This window comes from Aptenodytes patagonicus, chromosome 1, assembly GCF_965638725.1.
Source record: "Aptenodytes patagonicus chromosome 1, bAptPat1.pri.cur, whole genome shotgun sequence".
Lineage (NCBI taxonomy): Eukaryota > Metazoa > Chordata > Aves > Sphenisciformes > Spheniscidae > Aptenodytes > Aptenodytes patagonicus.
Genome location: NC_134949.1, coordinates 123,764,993 through 123,785,414, shown reverse-complemented (window position 1 = coordinate 123,785,414; position 20,422 = coordinate 123,764,993). Strand labels below are relative to the sequence as shown.

Genomic DNA, 20,422 nt, shown 5'->3' with positions numbered 1-20,422 from the left:
TTTGCTATATCACTTCTGTAGTTTATTTTCTCTTTATATAGTCCAAACATCACACATTCCAGCTACAAACTTAAATGCAGAAAATGAAAGTGTATTTTCAAACATTATAAACTTTTAGTATCAGAGTAAACCAGTTGGATGGATACAAATCAGTAAGCAATCAGTTATTGACATACATATTAATAAAGCCAACTGATTAGGTTCTATTAACGGTATGTCATTGCTATTTTTATTTTCACCTAATTCCATTTTGTACTGATAATAAGGAATCTCTATACAGCAGTGATTCTGTTCTGGTCTTATTAGCCTCCCCCCAAACCGGTCAGACTGTAGATCTCAGAACAATGCCCTCCCCCTTTAAGAAACCCTGCACAACCTCAAGAAGCAACTATGGTCCCTAGAAAGATCTATTGTGCTGAGAAAGAGTAAGGCATCTGCTTCCTCATCCCAATTCCTCAGCCCTCCCAGAAGGGCGGGCAATGATTTTAATTAAGAGTAAGTTCAGGTAAACAAGGTCAGGCACCTCTGCATTAGGGCAACACCAAATTAGCCTGTACCATCTGGGCTGGAACACCCACAAATCAGATTTTGGGCTACGGAGTCAATGCTGTGAGCAGGCTAATGGAGACTATTGGGAAGTGTACCCTAGTGTAGACTTAATCCCAGAGGAGTACCGTAACTGTAGCCCTCATTGCAATGATAAAGGACCCTGCTGCTGCTGTGGACAGGATGAGACTGCTCGGGGTAAATGCCCTACCAGAGCATAGGCTAATCCACAGTCATATTACCGCTTGCACGGGTCCACATACATAAGCTCACCAGCTTCGAACAGTTTTGTTGCTAAGAAACTGACCATGAGGACCATCAGCATCAGAAGGCAAAAGGGCCAAATAAACTGGGGTCTCAGCCCCTTCATCTGGCGATTTAGTGGCTTGAGGACCTGCCATGTCTGTTCTCACCCATCCAGGACAGCAGGCATTGAGAAGGATGTGGTCACCTTTTCTTTTCTCATTTAACATCCTGGCTTGAATCCTGGACAAGACTGTGACACCAATTTTGGATACCCCATAGGCAGTATTTGGCCAACCCTCTTTCTCATGCACACTTTTCTTGGTATCTTCCACAAATTTGGTCATGAGTTCCACTAACTCATCCTCAGTGATCGTGTCGCTGCGAAACTTTTGCTGTAGTTCTCGGCTGCAGCCTCCCAGAGCTGAGCTACTTACCATACTAGAGACATTCACCACTCTACCTGGTAAAAGAGAATAAAGGCTGATTACTTTTACACACATTAAACAAGCCCAGACACTGAAGTGAGCTTGCTCTACAGTTATGTATTCACTACTTAGGTGAATACCCGTAAAATATTTTGTGGGGGCTATTTTGCAGAGCTTCTGGAAGATCACAGTTAACTCAATGTCAAGTGTTTCTAGTGAATTCCATTACAGAGGTAATTTAAGGTGTGAACCTGCAAAAGCTCTCTATCGAACTTCAGGTATTCTCCCAGGAAATAGCCTGTTACAATCTGTAGGCATAGTCATAGTAGTAAGTGGCTTTCTCAGTAATGGCAGCCAGACTTTACTCTCAAAGTTCTGGTCGAAAAAGTTTTCACTTCTGCAACAGCTTGAGTAAAGTGCCTTGAGAATGCACCTCAAAAGCCAGAATAATAGAGAATTCACCAAAAGCAATCTAGTTCTTAATGCAGCGAGACCATCAGCTTGTTTACAGAATACCTGATGATTTACAAATCCCAGCATGCAAAACTGCAGTAAGCTATTTATCTCCCAGCACTTCAGTACAGAGGAATGAGTCAGCTGAATCAGTAATTCACTCATCTTCCCCAAAATTATGTTACACTGTTTCCCTCTTTCTTGCTAGTTCACAGCCATTCCAGCGACGAACTAGGGAACGCACATGAGGATTTAGATCTTAAAAGCCACAGAAATTAATCCTTTCTGTTAATGACTTTATTAACACATTTGCCCTTCACTTGTAGTACAAGAGGGCTAAATTGCAATTTTGGCACTGTTTACTCTCTCCCCTACCAGCCCCCCAAATTAATTTGCTCTATCCTTCCCTTCCTCCCTAAGGACTAACAGTTCCCAACTTCCCTCTCATCTACTCGACTTTTCTCTTAAAAACCTAGACATATTTAGATGTTGGTATAGACAACATTTCATTCATAGCAGCAAGCACTTATCCAAATATCCATGAAAATATCTAGTGATCACAAGTCTTGAAAACAATTGAATTAAAAAAAAAAAAAAAAAAACACACCACCTTAGATTTGGTGTGGGTATTGGATCCAAATAACCTCCTTTCAAATCATCCGTGATATCTCAGTAGCATTCCAGGGCACTTCCAGTGCTCCCGGGTTTCAAGAACAGGAGCATTTTGTGCAGGACAGCCATCCAACGAGTACAGATTATTTGCATGTTGCTAACACCTCTTTATTATCGATGCATCTATTTTTTGACCCCGGTCCATTCTATTCACCATTTTTGGTAAAGTGTTTTCTTCCAGTTCCTCCTAACACGACCAAATCACAGTAACTTAATGTACATGTCAAGTGCCATTTATAACTACATCACTAGACACTTGCACATACAGCAAAGGCTGTGATCAGACAGACCAACAGCCTCTTGAGAAGGTTTCTTCAGCAGTAGCAAGAACAGGCATGTCACATCAAACTCAGCCAAAACACTGTTTTTAGGTACTTCCTTATCCTAGTTGTATCATCTAAAGGTCCTTTCTGAAGCAGTAACAATTTATGTAGGCAGATATCATGGACAGAACATGGGTAAGTTCTTCACGTCTTCTTGAGGGCACCATGAGAATTCCACTTCAATCCATAACAGAAAAGTGTGACCGGCTTGAAGGTAGATGCAAATATACACAGTAGACACATTTTGGGGTCATGAAAGGCCATCTGTTTTCTTACCTACAGTACAGCAAGGTGCACTCCTCTTGCTATGGGGCAGTGTGCTTCTGAGACAGGACAGGATTCTCCCATTTAATGAGGACCAAAATTCATATAAAACTATTTCTCTACTTGTTATGTTACACTTACCATAAGGCTTCACAAGAGGCAACAATTCTGTGCAAACATTCCTGGTTCCAAAAAAGTTTGTCTTCAGTGTAACCTCTGCTTGGACCGCAAATGGCGTTGTGTCATGAACTTTTCATAAGAGGTGGTAGCAAGGGAGAGGGGGAAAAAAAAAAAAAAAAAAAAATCAGAATTGTACTACTGTTTGAAAGGAAGTTACCAAACTTTTGGGTTTTGGTAGTTTATCTTAGTTCCTTCTTTTTTTTGATAATTAGGAAACAGGCATATGATCAATTAAAATACATAAGAAAAAAAAGGCAACATCACTAACACTCACATTCTTATTAATGAAAAGATCCAGCTCTGCAATATTATAATAATGAGCTAGTTATGTTTTCACCCCTCCTTAGCTGAAGGCTTTAGCTTTGCCCCAGGAGAGTCAGTTGTATCACTCCGCAGAGTCATTTGCCAACCCACAGGCCATTTGTCTTTCTGCCTTTTATATGGAAGAGACAAGGAAAGACTGCTCTCACAGGGTGTGCTGCTCAACCTGCCTACTGACCTGCCTGTACTTACTCACACCCAGTGCTCAGTCTGGGCTGCCACTACCACATGCAAGTAAACTTTGAGGTGCCCTCTCCTCTTAAATGCATAGCACAGCACTTTGCCACCATCCTGAGATACCAGGGGAGGGGAGGGAGCAGGCGGGAAATCAGAAGGGAAGATCCTGAATCTAGGATGCTGCCAATGAAGATGCAAAAGTTAGAGTCTACCACCCTGGTACTAACATCCAACAACATGGCAGACAACTGCTTCTATATCCTGACTCTTATGTTGTCATGTCTTGGGTTCTTAGCTGGGACTTGAAGTCAGAGCAGTGCCAAATTGCAACAAGCACTGTAAAAGCTTCTAAAAAGAATGCAGGGGTAAGATTTGGTGCAGACTGAAAAAACAAACCAACCAACCCCAAAACTGATAAATACTTGCGTCATAAATCACCCCCTGAACTGACAGATCTGTGCTAACACAAGCAAAAGAGTGGGAAGTAGCAGCTAGGAAAGGGAGCTGATTTAGGTAAGCATAAGCAGACCATGGAACTGCACCGTAAGGGTATGATTTCATCAGACAGAATTGACAGCTTGCCACCACCAAAAGTGGGTAGGATGTGCCATCAGCTGACAATTTGGTTCAGCAATAAGCTATATGCTATGTGTCCTCCATTTTGAGGGGGAACTAAGAGTTAAAGTAACAGTATTCCTTCTCTTCTGCTACAGGCTCTATCTCTGCAGTGATGAGGGCTACCTACATAGATTAGGCAGGTCTTCACTTGTCTCCACAGCCCAGACCTATGTAAACTCAAAAGAGAACCAGTAACAGGTCATTTAGTATTTAATGTAGTTGTGTTTTTATTGCAAAACACAGCTTTAATGGCCGACTTATTTATACTCTCAAACAACGGGCACCAATGGCATCAAGTTTTGCAAATCACTTGCTTGCATTTAAATCTGTGACGTGAAGCCAGACTGTGAGCTATTGCAAGAGTTATGACAGTGAGAGAAGAAAAGAAACTGAAAACCTACACAACTCCAAACTCCTGCTTCCATACCCACCTTGCAAGAGCGAAGCTTCCCTACACTCCAAAACCCACTCATTTGTCTAACAAGATGTATTACTTGTAACATCTGACAGATATACACTCCCTTGATTTAACAAGCATTACTAGAATGACTGTTCTTAGAGAAGCTCATCCAGAAGGCAACCCACGGGTACATAATAATTACACACATGAACAGTTTTTGCTGGACTAAGGACTTTGCTGGACTATCTGTAGTGCAGCACAAAAACTGAACAATAAATTAAATTTAATGGTAAATCTAATCTTTGACAGACAGCAATGACACACAGTACTACAATAAAGAAAGGAAAGCATAAATTCTGGGATGGTAGCAGAAACCTGGCAAGGCAAGAGGCAAGCTTGGGTAGAAACGCCAATCCCAGAAGTGAGAATAAAAGGCAAAATATGAGATAAGCATCACAGCAAGTTCTTACACAGGTGTTAAATCGTCTAGCCTCTGTGCTAGATACTTGCACAACAACAGTTACAACTGGCTCCTCTATCACATTTCTTAATTGTATGACCTACTGCTGACTCATAGCAAGTTGTCAGCTTGGAGAAAGTCTAAGCTAAACATCTGGAAGCAACTTCTGAATTAAAAAAAAAAAAAATCTACGACATAGTAAAGAAAGTAACAGAAACTCCACTGGTCACACTGTTTTACCCATTTATCTGTTCAGTGGCTCCACAATGATAAATCTAAGATCTCTCACATATGAGCTCTGGCAAATCTTGCTGCAGCAATGTCAGCAACAGGAAAAACACACTGCACTTCAACTGCTGTAGTTGCAGCCCAGTCTTGCTCAAACTCACTGTCACTAGTAGGTTGAGCTAAGGCCCTGATTGTTAATTGAAGAAATACTGCTCTGAGCACCTACAGGCTTTATAAATGATATGCATGGACGGAGATACAATCTTTGAACTGTTGCTGCAAGGTTTTAACATGTTTCTATCTCGAGCACATCCTGAAGCTCAGACAATTATATTGAGTTGCCTCCTATTAAGCTGATCTTGAACACAAGCAATCTTCCTGAAAAATACCATGCAAAATATACAGTGACTGGACTTCAGAACACCATTGCTGCACTCCCACTACATGAGAAACTCCATCTTCAGCAGCAGGTGAGATTTGATCCATACTACATGACAGGCCTCCTTAACTCATGCTGTGAGCAGATGAGTCAGCACAACACTGTGCTTGAACAGTTACATGTCCTAACTGGAGATCAGGCAAGGAGATTTAAAAAAAAAAAAAACAAAAACCAACAAAAAACCAGAAAATATGGAAAGAACAAGTTTGTACTGGCAGGGAAATGAACTAGTAGTCATGCTTGTGATTTGCTCTACCTGGAGCTAACATGATTCTCAACTTGTTTTTATAAATACCTACAAGGAGAATGCACTCTTCTGCCTTACAACTGCTGTGTCTTCCTCACTTTCCCTGCCTTCCTGTCCACTAGAAGATGAAAGGGTTAATTTCTTGCTCAGCACAGCAAGATTTAGGTTAACTGTTCTATAGGTGACTGAATGGCCTGAGAAAGTTAAAGATAAGTAAAGATGACAAAATCACTGAGGGCCAAAGGTTCTTTTTTATCAGCTGGAATCCTTGACCAGGTAATGCATAGAACAGGCTTGCAGAAGAGAGAAAACACAGATCCCCGAGGAACACGGCTGATATTCACACAGATGATGGACTCCCATGGGCCTGGTGAAACTCACGGGCACTGAGGCAATAAACCCAACTCTGCTCACATGTACTGTCTGCCTCAAGTATTTTCATTCTCTGTATGTGATGCAAATACAATACTCCAGGGAAGCATCTTTACATGCACAGTTAGCCCAACAGATGCTAGAGGAAGAGCCATTTCACATTGCCCTCTCATGCTTAAGGTAGGCAGCTTGCCCAGCCAAAAAAGCAGCATGCCATTAGCACAGGAGTCCCATATAAGCAGCTCTGTAAAATCCTTCAAGCATCTACTATCCTTCTCCATATAGCTTTGCAGCACATAGGAATATCCCAAACAGTCCACTTCCTACCTTTGAAAGCGATCCCTGCATTGTTAACCAGCACGTTCAGCCCTCCATACTTCTCCTTTAGGAAGTCACGGAGAGCTCTGATGCTCTGCAGATCATCGATATCCAGCTGATGGAAGAGCACACACAGCCCTTCCTCCTGGAGCTTTGCCACCGCTTTCTGGCCACGGCCAGGGTCTCGGGCTGTCAGGTACACATCCCCTGGGAACTGCTTGCATAGAGCCCGCACAATTGCAAATCCAATCCCTTTGTTGGACCCGGTCACCACAGCCACTGGCACGTTGGACATTGTCCTCTCTGAATGTATGCAAAAGTGACAGCAACTGCAAACAACAAAGAAGAAAATTTCACACCCAGATGGACAAAGATGGCTATCTGAAAATGGATTAAAGTGTTTTTTCTTTAAAATCCTATTTAGAATTCTACTTTGAATTATGTAAAACTACATTAGAGTGCACACTAACTGTAACTTACTAAAGTAGCACGAGGTATTTGCAGAGAAACACGTTTGGTGTTTTGTTTTGAAGAAAGCCCAACCAGTGATTGGGTTACAAAAAAAAAAGTCAATGCCTAATCTTTAGTACTAAATTAACTTTTGATGGGAGTAAGCTCTTCTGCACATACACCGTACAGGAATACCATTTCCTTCTTTTGAGGATATTCAACTGGTTCAGTTCAAGCACTGATGCAGTCAAAGCTGAAAAACTCAGGCTCAAAAAAAGGGGAGGAGTGGCTTGATCTTCCAGTGTCAGGCAGGAGAACCAATTCTAGCGTTTTTAGAGGGAAACAGCGGACCATAGATTGACTACAGACAACGTTTCTTCTGTTTAACACACCAGCCAGCTCTAAATACAAAGCCTGCTTGCTGGTTTTCTTTCGCAGACATAGCACATCTAAAGAAGATATATTTCCCCCATAAAAGCGAGCTTAAAATGCTGTTTTTGTTCACTTTCGGCTTAATTGCTATTTGTCTTCCAAATTAGCTTGTAACTTAACCACGAGCAGAGGTTGAAATCTTAACCAGCTCCTAAAAGCCTGCCAAGCTACCGACTGACTTCACCAGGGCCAGGAGCCACCGTCCCAGTTCACCATCAAGGTCTCTTCACCATCAAGGTCTCACCTCGCTGCAAACCGGCACATTTCACTCACTACCACCTCCTCAGAACCGGTTTTTCTTCCTAACGGGAACACAAAGCAAACTCGCGAGCCACGATGAAGCCCGACTCCTCAGGGAACTCCCTGCTCCCCGCGGGACGATCCCGGCCGCTGACGGGCGGCCGGTACGCGCCCCCGCCGCGCCCCGCAAAGGGGCTGAACGCAGCGAAGAGCTACGAGGCGGGCCCGGAGGAGCAGCCGGCACTCCCTCACCCACCTCCAGCACTGCGTACCTTCCCCCTCACTCCTCAGCTCTGCGCGGCGATGAGGAGAGGACGAGCTGGCCGCTGGCCGCAGACACACACCGCGCGGGGGAGGTGACCGCACCTAAGATGGCGGCGGGGGAGCCCCGCCTCCCGCGGCGGGCAGGGGCCGTGCGGTCGGGTGGGGGCCGGCGGCGGCGGCGGCGGGCAGCGGCGGGAGTGGCGGTCCCTGCGTCCTCTCCGGCAGGTGGGCCGGCAGGCGGGTGGGCGGCTGTGAGGCGGCGGGGCGAACCGGGCAGCGTCCCCATCTCCGCTCTCTCCCCCGCTGCGATTTCAGCCCGCGAGGGAATCGGGAGCCGGAATCGCTGTTGTGCCGCCGAGGGGAGGCAGGATTTCTCGTTACACTCTTCATTCTCCACCGCCTTAAAATGCGAGGGGGCACAGGCGGTCCCAAGCGGTGTTCGCTGCGCTCGGGCCATTCGAGGTTTTGTCTGTAAGACCGGGAAGGGGGGGAGAGGCCTAGCCGTGCGGCGGGGAAGCGCCAGGGCTTTAGAGGGGTATGGCCGTGCCGTGGCCAAGATGATGTTTGGAGGTAAAGGCTTCCCCTCTTCCCTCACCCCTATCACCCACCCTCGTTTAGGGTTTGTTTGTAGTACGTTTTCTAAACTTTAAGGAGGCAGCTTATTAAACAGGCAGTGCTCTGATTTCTGTTATTGAAATAAAAGAAATATGCAGTATTTGAAAGACTTTAAATAGTTTTAAGTAACTTTTTTTTTTTTTAATTCAGGTTGTCTAAATAAGGCAAAATCTGTTTCTTAATATGAAGAAAAGCAGAGGCCGGACAGGTCGAAAGAGAAGAAGAAAACACTTGCAGAGTTTTATGGATGGAGGTACTATCCCTGGAAGTACTGCTAAATAATAAAATAACCAGTTGTTTGTCAAGGTGTCATTTTGTGGTGTATATTCATCAAACACCTGTGTGCTTAGAAAATAACATTCATAAATGTTAGCTTTTTCTATGCAAATATTCTAGCATTAGTTTACAGTCCCAGGCAGAGCATGGTGAATATTGTGAGCTCTCTTTTCTGGCTAATGGGAAATACTACATTATTCTTAAATTCTTTGACTCTGGACTGTGCTGAATAACTCCTGCAGTTCTGAGAGCTCCCAGTGCCTAGAGGCCCAGAACTTATTAAGCTAGTTCGAGGGGGGCCTTTCTTGCTATTCTATTATGCTATACTAAAATGTCCAAAATAGTTTTTCTGACCATACAGTAAAATTTTTCAATTTCCTTTATTTTCCAATAGAGTGCTATTTTATAGCATTAATCCCCTCTTTTTTACTTTTAGTCAACAGCAGTCACAAGATGGAATACATTAAACTTAAGAAGTGGCTGAAAGACAGAGGATTTGAAGACACTAATTTAAGGCCAGCACAATTCTGGGGTAATGTTTTACTTATTTATTGGTGGTGCATATTTGATTCTTCTAAGAATGTTAGATTCCTGCTTTCATTTTGAATCACACAACTGGCTGGCATCAGGAAAAAAAGCCAGTTACTCTTAGTCCTTTAAGGACTTCTAGTATATGCGTGTGAATGTCATTTAACGTAAACAAGTAGGTATGGAGGCCTGAAGTACTGTAAACTGTTTCCTATATAAAGATGCTCTCATGTAAAACTCTAGTATGAGAATACTCTGGTATGCTACAAAACATGCACACCTATGTTGAATTCCTCGTAGAAATCAAGATTTTAAGTGTTAGTAGCACAGTTTTAAAGAAGAAAGTAATACCTCTTAAGCGTTTCTGGTATCAGAACCTAACCTTGTTATCATTTCTTCATCTTTTTTTCCATGCAAGTTCAGCAGATCTAGTGATACAGGAAAGTAAATAATTTTAGAGCTGGGATTCATGTAGTACTGTTTACAGTGAAGGTATATACTTGTAGTTTTTCTCTTTAAGTAGATTATTTTAAAAAAACTTGCAATATTAAAGACAGAGTAGAGAGAGTAGTATGAATCAGAGAGAAAATATTGTGAACAGAAATTGTAAAGTTTAGTTAAAACTCTGAAACCAAGAACAGCAGCCAGTGATGAAAGATGTGTTTAAAGAAAAAATTGGGGAAAAGAAGTTGAGTAATTGCTAGAACTGGACAGCAAATGTTGCAGGGGATGCAGGGGAAGGGCTTTCACAGGGTCCTGAAAAGTAAAAAGAGAATCAGAGAATAAAGACATGAGGTATATATCTGGAACAATCCATAATTGGCTTTTATGATTTGTAAGATTTAATGTATGTTCTTTTAGAGCTTTTCCTCGCTGGCCTGTTAATTTATTGCAGCTTATCATAGTCTCCTGTATTTTACATATATACATGTATTTAAGCATCCTCTTTGTGCCTGCTTCAGATACAGGAAGAGGATTGATGACAACAAAAGCTCTTCAGGTTAGTAATGTTGATTCTAATGCAAGAGCTCCTCAGGTTCTTTGAGATGTAATGACTTTTGCAACAAGCAAAGCTCAAAATTGCAGGCAAAGTCTTCACGGTCCCTGTTGTGAATGTAATCTCTAGCCTAATACCAGAATTTGCAGTGTTGGCATATCTGTAAGATGATTTCCTATGTACCCTGATGACTTGTAGGATGAAGACACTCCTGTACTCATTTATAGAGATTTAGCATGTAGTCTTGTGATTCAGTTTAAGGCAATCAGTGGCTAACTGAAACCAGAAGGAGCAGGCCTCTTCCCTCCTGTATGCCTTCTCCCTCAGCCACTGGCTCCCACAGCTTCTTTTGCACTGGCTGTAGCAGTCTTCCCCACTCGTGTGGTAAGTTGCATCGGGAACCTAAACTAACAGAAAACTCTCTCTTCAAAAAAAATATTAGCTTTGATAGCTTTGCTCCTTGAAATCTCCCACCTTGGTCAGACCAGTGCTGGTACAAAGGGAGGAATGGCATATCAGGAAGGGGGATGGAGGAAAACGATGGGACTTTAAGCAGCATTGGGCTTTAGATTATCTTAACCATAATGTGAAACCATGGCTTTAACCTCACTTTGATAGCCCTTTTCTTTGTTGGTAGACCAGCTAATAGAATCATAATTTCTATCATTCCCAGCAGAAAACGGGAATGATAGAAAAAATACCTTGCCCTTCAGATACTGGCACAGAAAGACTGAACTCTGACTGAAAAGTGCCTCTCAGAAAATAGGCTTGTTGGAGAAGGTTCCTAACTGGTATGAGAATAGTATATCAAATAATGGGGAATCAGACCCAGCACTTTTTGCAAAATAGAGAGTATAGCAAGAGGTAGGAAGGAGATGCAGTGGAGAAATCATGTGTGGAGAACAGTGTATGTTCTCATGCTGGCTCAGGGTTAGAGCCAGCAGTTGAAGGCAGAGGCTCAGGTTATCCACAATGCTGGGAGTCTACAGTGAGTGAAATGAGAGCTAGGCTCAACTGGGCTTGAGCAAGATAGGGAAACTCAGGGGAGGAATGGAGAGAGTATTGACTTGATTCATGTCCTCTCCCTACAGGCATGGACACATATGGCTCAAGCCAAGCATGAAAGCTAATTTAAACACACAGCAGCTTGGCAAACAAGGTCAGGATAGACATGACCTAAATTATCCCTACCCCATACTGCTATGTTGATAGAAGTTCAGGTATTTGTGAGGTCTAATCTAACTTACATCTCAGTAGAAAGAAAGTGAGTAGCCAGGCACCCAACTTTCTGTGAACAGCTGACTTTCTGCAGGTGACAGTTCCTACTGACTGCAGTCATCCTCCTTCCCTGGACTGTGACTGTCTTAAAACCATGGCAGTTTCCATCAAGTTCAACATCACATCTGTTTGCTTCCTGACGTTAGTGTTCTCTGGGGAGGGTCTCTCTGTTCAGAAATGGTGTAGTAGATGAGTCATTTACACTTGACCTTTACTATTCTTTGTGTGTGTTGTGGTTTTTTTTCTCCCTCAAAGGCAGGGGATCTGATTATTTCATTGCCTGAGAAATGCTTACTCACCACGGGCACTGTCCTTAGTAGCTGCTTAGGAGAATACGTTATGAGGTAAGTGAAAAGTGACATTTTATGGGCGAGCTGGCCTTTCCTGTGGGTTGCTCATTAGTAGATGAATCATCTAAGTGGTGGTAGGGCTTTAAACTGCATACCCTAACTTATATGAATGTTTCATGTGGACTTTCATGCATGTGGAATGCTCAGATAAGTAAGGTTTGGACACAGAGCATCCTCTTTTAGCTAGGCAGAATTGGAGGGATGGTACAGGCTTGAACTTGACCTGCCTCTAGAGCCAGCTTGGACCTAGATGCCAGTTATGAATGGTTTCTTGGGAATTTGTGAATATGCTTCAATAGGAGAAGGGGGATAAAATGGGGTTGCAAAGCAGTCACATGAACACGGCTTTTTAGAAAATTCAGAACAAAGGCCTATGTTGGACATTGTGTACTTGTTATGTATCCTGAACCACTCCCCCACCCCCCCACCCCACCCCCCCCAAAAAAAAAACAACCCAAGGGGTGAGCCTGAAATTGTTACTACAAACCAGCTTTTACAGCTTCTCAATAAAATGAAGTCAAAAGCCCCTTTGAAATCATCAAAAGGACTTGGAGGTGAAACACAAAGAAGTTTAAAATAGAAGCTATTTATAGCATTTAAAAGAACTAGAAGAGAGATAAAATACTGCTGCATCCATTTCCTATCTCACCTCTGTGTATCTGCAATGTTGGTATTTTTATTTTATTTTCTAATAGGTGGAAGCCTCCTGTATCTCCTTTGATAGCACTGTGCACATTTTTAATAGCAGAGAAGCATGCTGGTGAGAAATCTCTGTGGAAGCCGTATCTTGATGTTTTACCCAAGACATACACTTGCCCTGTTTGTTTGGAGCACGATGTAGTAAGCCTTCTTCCTCAACCATTAAGAAAGAAGGCCCAGGAGCAGAGAATGACGGTCCACGAGTTGTACATGTCTTCCAAGGCTTTTTTCTCTTCCCTGCAGCCTTTGTTTGCTGAGAACACAGGAACTATTTTTAACTACAGTGCTCTGGAGTGGGCTTGGTGCACTATTAATACCAGGACAATATACATGAAACATTCACAGAGGGAATGTTTTTCTCTTGAGCCAGATGTTTATGCATTGGCACCATATTTAGATTTGCTAAACCACAGTCCAAATGTTCAGGTAAGAAATTAAAAATAGATCACTTAATTTCTTTACTTGTGAATGCACTATCTCAATGCAGTATGCATTTAAGTGATGGATTAGGAGTGTCTGGAGGTCAGTGAGAGATCTTGTAGTGGGGAAATCGTCTGTTGAGGACATACACAGGCTGAGTACTCATGGTTGGTATATACCCTGGAGCTTGCTGTTCAGCCCAAGGCAGTTGAATAAAGATGATTCAAATGTTTCAGTTTATGTAGCAAAGCAGAGGTACAGGGAGAGCCCACAATGGCTGGGTAAGATTTGCATCCACGGTAGCTATTGGGAAGAGCCACTTGTAAACATAACCCTACTCTGCTCTCCTGAAAGGCTCAGCTCCTGAGACAAATCTCGAGTTACACGGTCCCTGTGTTACTTCACCTCTGGTTGAAGCTTGTGGGCAGCCTTAGGAAAGTGTATAGAGCAGTTCCACCTTATGTCAGGGACTGTGTGCCAGCATAGAACTGGGATAGCATAAAAGTGGCCAACTCTGCATGAAGCCATCTTTTTGTGGATTTGGGGCCTCTGCAATAAGTCTACACAGTGGGTGACACGTCCTCTGGACTAAGGTTTTGATGTTTGTTCTTCCTCATACTCGTATTTATAGGGTAATCCTGGTGTGGAATCATCCAAATGGATTGTCTTTTCAGACATCTGCAACACTATCTGTTTTGTTGCAGTGTTAGAGGAATGTTCAATACTGTTGGGTTTTAATATTCAAGGTCTGATTCCTTTTTCATCCTGTCTTCCTGCCAAGAGTAAAACCTTTTATTTTTAATTTCTCAAAGGTAAAGGCTGCATTTAATGAGCAGACAAGAAGCTATGAAATTTGGACAAATTCACAGTGCAAAAAATACGAAGAAGTATTTATCTGCTATGGGCCTCACGATAATCAGCGACTGCTACTAGAATATGGATTTGTTACCATGAATAACCCTCACAGCAGTGTTTATGTCTCATCAGGTTGGATATATAGATTGTCTTGATATTGAAAGGTACAATAGCAGACAGCAGAGCATCTGAGCATATTAATGCTGTCTGTCTTCAACAGGAGATGTGGGTAAAAAGGGATAACTAAAGGATAGGGAAGAAGTACATGCACTTGCATATATTGATATGCGCACAATGCATGATATGCACAATGCATATTAAAGCATTATGATTTTTTTTTAGTGCCATCAAGATATTTATGTGTATCTCCAAGAATTGGAATAGAGTTTGATACCACTTTGAACTGCATAGAATATAAGGATTGGAGTTTTAAAATTGAAAGTGTTCTTTGGAATCTTTGCTTTTGTAAAATTGCAATTCTTACCAGCATGTATGCAGAGCTTCCAACCAGATGTCTTAGATTGTACCATTGACTTCAGGATTTAAGTCCTGATCCCCACAAACTGAAGTTGCTGAGAGTGGTTCATAACTTCAGTTTGAGTCAGGATTTCCATTATAAGGATACAATCCTGGAGATTACCGGTAGCTTTTGAGAAGTAGATACATTTTTGATTATGTTAAAGTTCACCAAAATGTAGCAGGTTTTGGTCTTTGTCCTGTAGCTACCTGAAAAATATGGTTGAAATGTCATTTCAGAATTGAGGATTGTTGTTTCTTCTGCCTACCATTTATTTAAATATCTAAAATGTGTTTTTATGCAGATACTCTCCTCAAATATTTTCCACCACTGGACAAGCAGAGAAATGCAAAAATTTCCATTCTAAAGGATCATGATTTCTTAGAGTAGGTATCTGGAGTTTTTTGTTTCTATGTGAGCTTTCTTTTCAGTTTTTCTGGGAGTCAAATTTGCTTCTAGTATCAAAATCCAGCATAAAATATTTGTTTTATTTAACAAACTGATTTGCTTGCTGTTTGTGAGAGAAGGTAGAAGTGGTAAACAGCAATAGCAAAGCTTGAGATATGTTTCAAGGCCCAGGCTGTCTCCTAGCTGTGGATAGCAGCAGAGTAAGGGGAGTCAAGGAGTCCTCTAGTTCCGAGGAGCAGGTCTTCCCTTGTTGACACTTGTCAGGAAGAAAGCTATCATGCTGTAAAAGATCACCTATACTTTCTGACTTTTTAGAAATCTGACCTTTGGGTGGGATGGACCATCTTGGAGACTCCTCACAGCCCTCAAGTTGTTAAGTCTTGGAGCAGATGAATTGTAAGTTTCAGTACTTTTTGAATGTTTAGACAATGTGCATGTGACATTTTCCTTTATTTGCTCTTTGCTGGCTGTGCGTGAGACACTGGGACAATTTGGATTTCTTGTGTCTATCTCATTGCCTCCAGGTGAGAAGTGAAAAGAGGAAAGGCAAAGAACACCATATAATGCAAAGTCATTGCCTGTTTGCTGCCTTGGTCTTTTACTTTCTTGTGTTAAACACTAGAAACACCCCATTGTTTTCCCTTTCTATTTCAAGAATGAGATATTACTTTAAGGTTCAGACTCCAGACCTTTTTCCTGTTGGTTTGATAGGACTTTTAGATGCTATTGACCTTGCTTGATTTCTTTGAAGCATGTGTTCCACAGGCTGCTTCTGAAATTCTAGGACCAAATAAATCGCTGAAATTCATTTCCAGTGGCTGTCAGCATAGTTTTGATCATTTGTTCCAAATGGCAAATTTACCTTAAAAAGCATTAATAGAAAATGGTTACCTGGGCTTTGCTTGTAATAGTAAATAATAATTAAAAAAAAAGTCTTGTCTTGTTTGAAGCTGTTTATGCTTCAAAGATTTGTTGCTGAGAGGAATAAGTTGATAAGAATGAAAAATAAATCTCCGTGGTACTGGTTTCAAGCCCATGAAATGTGTCAGTATGTGAGGTGAAGTTTAGCAGAAGCCATGCTAATAAGTTCTGAGTGAATAGCTTTTACTCCTCACCGGTGCTGCTGAAGTTGGTGGCAGCATGGCAGAACAGTAAAGACTGGAAGCATTGGTCTAAGTGCAGACCATGGCTTTGGCTGAAAGGGTAGGGGTGGGGGATTGGAACTGCTGGTCCAGACCATTAAATCTCTCTTCTCTTTTGCTTGCCTGATCGGTCTCATATCTGAATGCTGTGTGCCTTTTTCATGTATGCTGACCCTACTTGCCTTATGCCAGCGATGTTATTCTTAGCATAACCATAAGTTTATCATTCAGTTGGGGAATACAGCAAATGACTGTGTGTTGTTCAAACATTTTTGTTTTAGTACTTGCTGGAGGAGAACGCTGCTTGGTGATGTGATTTCAGCCAGAAACGAACAGCAGACTTTGAATATAACAGCAAAAATATGCCATTTTTTAATGGAGGAGACACAGCATGTCCTTCTTCAGGTAATTTGACTGGAAGAACAAGGTAGCCCAGATTCCTTTCTCTCCTAGCATAAATGTACCAGCAGTGTAATTTTCTGGGGTGAGAACAGAGTAACGGAGGGAATTGACTACACTGGGGTGGTATAGGATTTGTTTCCAGGGTGACTGACAGCACTAAATTACTCAGCAGAATTTGTGGCTGCAGCAAAGAAAGGAACCATGTTACAAAGCTTATACGAAGCCTTGTAAACAAGTGAAAGGTGTTTAACCTTGCTCTGCCTACAGTATCAATGTGTTTGTTGAGGTTACTTCTTAAAAGAAAATGCAGGCTTGTATGAGGTGGGCACATTAGACGTTGCAGACCTGCCATGAGTGCCTTGTTGCAGAAAGTGAAGGCTGTGTTCATTAAAGCCAGTCAAGCCCAACGAGCTACCCATGTCAGCCAGCCTCCCGTGAGGGAGGTCTGTACTCTTAGAAAAACAATCTCTCCTTCCTTTCTGAATTTTGGCAAACAACATGTGTACTTAATGTCAAGTTGGATAGCTATCATGGGAAAGGGTTATTAAAACCACACTTCTGCAAAGGAAATGCGTATATGCACAGAGTATGAGGTGAATCTGGTCTTGAGCAACATCTTGAGGATAGTATGGACTTAGGAGCCTGATATCAGGTAACCATTTCCCTTCCCTTCCCCTCCTTGTTTTTGGTCTGCTTCCTATCCATGTGATGATTTTTTTTTCCTTTTTTTTCCCCTTCTTTTTTTCTTTTACTGTTACAGTTTCTCTTGTGGAAAGTTAAAAAAAATACTGTATTTTGACATAGTTCATGGAATCCCTACCACAGAGGAGCTTTACACAAATTTCATGTTCATGTCCTATATGAAATAATCTGAATTTTTAGTAATTTCATCCCATTTGTATAAACTTCAGATTTCCCAGTTGAAAAGGAACAAAGAGAACCTCAAAAAACAACTGGCTTTGGTAGAAGCACTGCGCTTGGAAGATCTGAAGATACTACAAAAATCAGCTGAGATTCTTTGTGACTTGAATATGGCAACAACTTGACCCATCTGGAGCTGTGATAGCTGCGGCTGATTTGAGCTCATTTGCCATGGATGTGCCTTGCTCAACTGTTTTAATGGACCTGAGCAGCAAAGAATAATGTAAAAAGTCATCAGAATATGCCTAGTTTTGTTTACAGGGTCACACAGGACCCAGAGTCTTATTTTGTTCTTTGCTGACCTTCTTCAGTAATGCAAAAGGTTAGCCCACATGCTAGGGGGGAGCACAGGTGGCTTTCATCACATCTCATCCAAATCACGCTGCTGTGAGCAAAACAGCTTCTGGGGTAATTTGAGCAGCCCCAGGATTGTGGGCTCCAGCAGTCCTAGACTTTACAGCTGCCTGTGTGGCTAAAGCATGGATCATAGGGTCAAGCAGATACTCCTCAGTGTGTATTGACAGAGTGCACTTGACAGAGAGGCAGAGCACAGAGCCGCTTATATTTGCCCTGTACTGATCCTTTACTTTTTCCCTGAGATCTGTACATGTCCCCAAGAGTTAGCAGTTCATGTAGTGCCTGTTCATTGCTGGGGTAATAGATGCGGATTAGAGCACAGACCAGCCCTATGGTGACCAGCTCCAAATCATTCCCTTCACAGTTTCAGCCCAAGTGTTTCTTGAACGTAAGGAAGTGTGAACTTCCCTCCTTTACTCTCAAAGTTCCCTCCAAACTCACTAGTTCTTGTTCTGACTCCTCCTGCTGGGAATGAGAACTGAAAGGATTTATCACTTTGAACTCTTGTTTCTTGTTTGGAAGACCACCCAGGCAATTAATTCTGTTTCCGTTCAGTTCTGGTGATCACACTGAGAAACGTTCCCATCCTGTCTACAAGGGGATAGTCTCATGAGCTGCCTTTCAGTATTAGTTCTACTTAAGTAGGGAGCTTGAGTTCCCTATGTCGTTTAGAGAAGAGAGAGACTTCTTCAAAGGGCATTTCAGGGCAGGACCCTTATTTAAGCTGTGTAAACTTCATTTATAATTGTGATTGGGTTGTGATTATTTTCCATTTTGTGGGGAATCACATTTCATAGAATTTTTCATTACTATTTTTAGCATTTTTTTAAGAACTGTGTTTTTAAAGTGTTTATTTTTGTAAATATATCGGTTCATTTTCTGCAAGACTTCTCTATTTTTGAAATAAATGAAATTGTATACAGCAGTATAGGCATTCTAGATAATGATATAATTTAAAGAAAAAAATGCAACAAGTGAAAACTGTGAAGTATTCAAGCTCAACTGCACTTTCAGACTTTCTTTGGTACCTTGTGAACAAGAATGTTATTGTGTAAACTTGCTTGAATTTGAGGATTCCAGGGGTTTTCCCTGCTTTTTTGTCTGCGTCGGTCTTGATACGTGGAGCTCTGAGAAGGACCTTTCCTCACCTAGAAGGAAATGTTGGTTTAGGTTCAAAAGACTGGGGGAACTGAGAAGTGTAACTGTTTGCTGTTACTCAGTTTCCAAAAACAGAAGTTCTTGCTTTTGAGGTGCCATCTTCATGATGTTTCAAACTTCATTTTCAGGAAGTTCTGAAAATAAGCTATTTTTTGCCTTGTTTACTGTAGTGCACCGAGACTCTTGTGCTCTCAGGCTTTCTGTATTGCTCATCTGGAGATGCTGACAATGTGTGGTTGCTTTACATTTCACAGCAGAGGGCAGGGTGAATGGGTTGGGAGAGGAACGGAAGTGCTCTCTGGAGCTAGAAGCGCATTTATTACATCCTTTGGGCCAACTTAATTTCCTATTTGCCTAAACTGTGGCTTTAACCCCTGCAAGTCACTTGGCACCATATTTTATACTCTGGTCGGTCCCATTCTGAAGTACCGCCTGGGATGAGATGACTGTCTGGATTTGGGAATGCAATCTCTACTAATCTCGCTGAGGGCAATTCTCATCTGCTCACGTTAAGGGTCCTTCTGTACCACCGAACCTGGCTACAGCAGAGAAAGCAGGGCTGAGACCCTGACCCGGTGACTGTTGCCCATTCATTTTGATTAGGTCTGCCAAAAGGTCTACAGAAGTCATGGATGACATGAAGAGGGTGGATGGTGTCCGGGCATTCACAATCCGAGAAGTAAGGGCTTTCAAAGGAAGCTTGAAGAAGTCAGGTTCAAAACTAACAGAATGTGGTAAGAAATCCACTGGTGTTCCTAAGGAATGTGGATACAAAAGTTGACATGGGTGCAGAGCACATACACATGGAAGACAGAGCCATTGGCAGTTACCAGCTAGCCAGACAACTTTGGTCTTGTGTAGTCCCCGATCTCAAAATACTTGAAGGTTGGGAGGGTATTGATGGCAGGTATTATATACGCTCGACCTGTGCTTGCTCTTAAGGTGTTGGTGGACACTGTGGGAAACAGGGTATTGGGCTAGAGGGATCCTCGCTTTGAACATGTCCTGCAATTTTGATGATTACAGTTGAACTGTTTGACCTCTTACTTTCTTTTAATAAAAACTTTTTCATTCTCTAAGAACAGATGTGTTTCTCATTTTATAATTTTATAATGAGATGGTATCAGAGTTAAAGAAGATAAAGATGTTTGGTTGGGTGGTTTTTTTTTTTTCTTTTTTTTCTGGAGATGGCTATTTTAAGAACAACTTCTGTATGATGTGTCTTGCAAGATGGATACTAGTTTGACAGAAGTTTATTTGCTTCAATATTGCGCTATAGACCACATTTATACCAGGTGGCTTGAATATGGGCTCTATTTCTGCAACTCCTACAGGCCCTCCAGGGAGTGTAGGAAGGGGATCTGGCAGTGCAGGAGAGTAGGCAGCATGAACTTCTTGTCTGTCTCTTGCATGTAAGTGCAGCA

General features: G+C 42.0%; 2 protein-coding genes across 7 annotated transcripts; one reads left to right on the top strand and one right to left on the bottom strand.

The window, feature by feature from the left end:
- On the bottom strand, positions 1 to 8,153 carry LOC143167843 (carbonyl reductase [NADPH] 1-like). 2 transcript variants are annotated; one of them, XM_076353735.1, is made up of 4 exons: positions 8,084 to 8,153; positions 6,699 to 7,018; positions 3,071 to 3,178; positions 1 to 1,252 (listed from the first exon to the last, which is right to left on the bottom strand). In XM_076353735.1, the coding sequence occupies exons 2-4, from the start codon at positions 6,982 to 6,984 to the stop codon at positions 816 to 818; spliced, it is 831 nt and encodes a 276-aa protein (XP_076209850.1). In that variant the 5' UTR covers positions 6,985 to 7,018; positions 8,084 to 8,153; the 3' UTR covers positions 1 to 815. The 2 variants fall into 2 exon arrangements, with proteins under 2 accessions (XP_076209850.1, XP_076209858.1); XM_076353743.1 differs by having other exon boundaries at positions 8,068 to 8,141.
- Positions 8,120 to 20,052, top strand: SETD4 (SET domain containing 4). 5 transcript variants are annotated; one of them, XM_076353701.1, is made up of 11 exons: positions 8,120 to 8,167; positions 8,841 to 8,943; positions 9,403 to 9,498; positions 10,457 to 10,494; positions 12,025 to 12,113; positions 12,815 to 13,244; positions 14,051 to 14,225; positions 14,915 to 14,996; positions 15,334 to 15,414; positions 16,442 to 16,565; positions 17,474 to 20,052. In XM_076353701.1, exons 2-11 carry the CDS (start codon positions 8,874 to 8,876, stop codon positions 17,606 to 17,608), a joined length of 1,320 nt encoding a protein of 439 aa, XP_076209816.1. In that variant the 5' UTR covers positions 8,120 to 8,167; positions 8,841 to 8,873; the 3' UTR covers positions 17,609 to 20,052. The 5 variants fall into 5 exon arrangements, with proteins under 5 accessions (XP_076209816.1, XP_076209808.1, XP_076209838.1 ...); XM_076353693.1 differs by lacking the exon at positions 8,120 to 8,167 and adding an exon at positions 8,253 to 8,300; XM_076353710.1 differs by lacking the exon at positions 8,120 to 8,167 and adding an exon at positions 8,428 to 8,546.
- The last annotated feature ends 370 nt before the right edge of the window (positions 20,053 to 20,422 follow it).

Excerpts from the sequence above, each read along its gene's own strand:
- LOC143167843 (XM_076353735.1), bottom strand. The coding sequence starts at position 6,984 with ATGTCCAACGTGCCAGTGGCTGTGGTGACCGGGTCCAACAAAGGGATT. Across the intron at positions 3,179-6,698 it reads TGCAGGGATCGCTTTCAAAG|TTCATGACACAACGCCATTT; the intron begins GTAGGAAGTGGA and ends TCTTATGAAAAG. Across the intron at positions 1,253-3,070 it reads GCCTCTTGTGAAGCCTTATG|GTAGAGTGGTGAATGTCTCT; the intron begins GTAAGTGTAACA and ends CTCTTTTACCAG.
- SETD4 (XM_076353701.1), top strand. The coding sequence starts at position 8,874 with ATGAAGAAAAGCAGAGGCCGGACAGGTCGAAAGAGAAGAAGAAAACAC. Across the intron at positions 9,499-10,456 it reads AAGGCCAGCACAATTCTGGG|ATACAGGAAGAGGATTGATG; the intron begins GTAATGTTTTAC and ends TGCCTGCTTCAG. Across the intron at positions 13,245-14,050 it reads ACCACAGTCCAAATGTTCAG|GTAAAGGCTGCATTTAATGA; the intron begins GTAAGAAATTAA and ends AATTTCTCAAAG.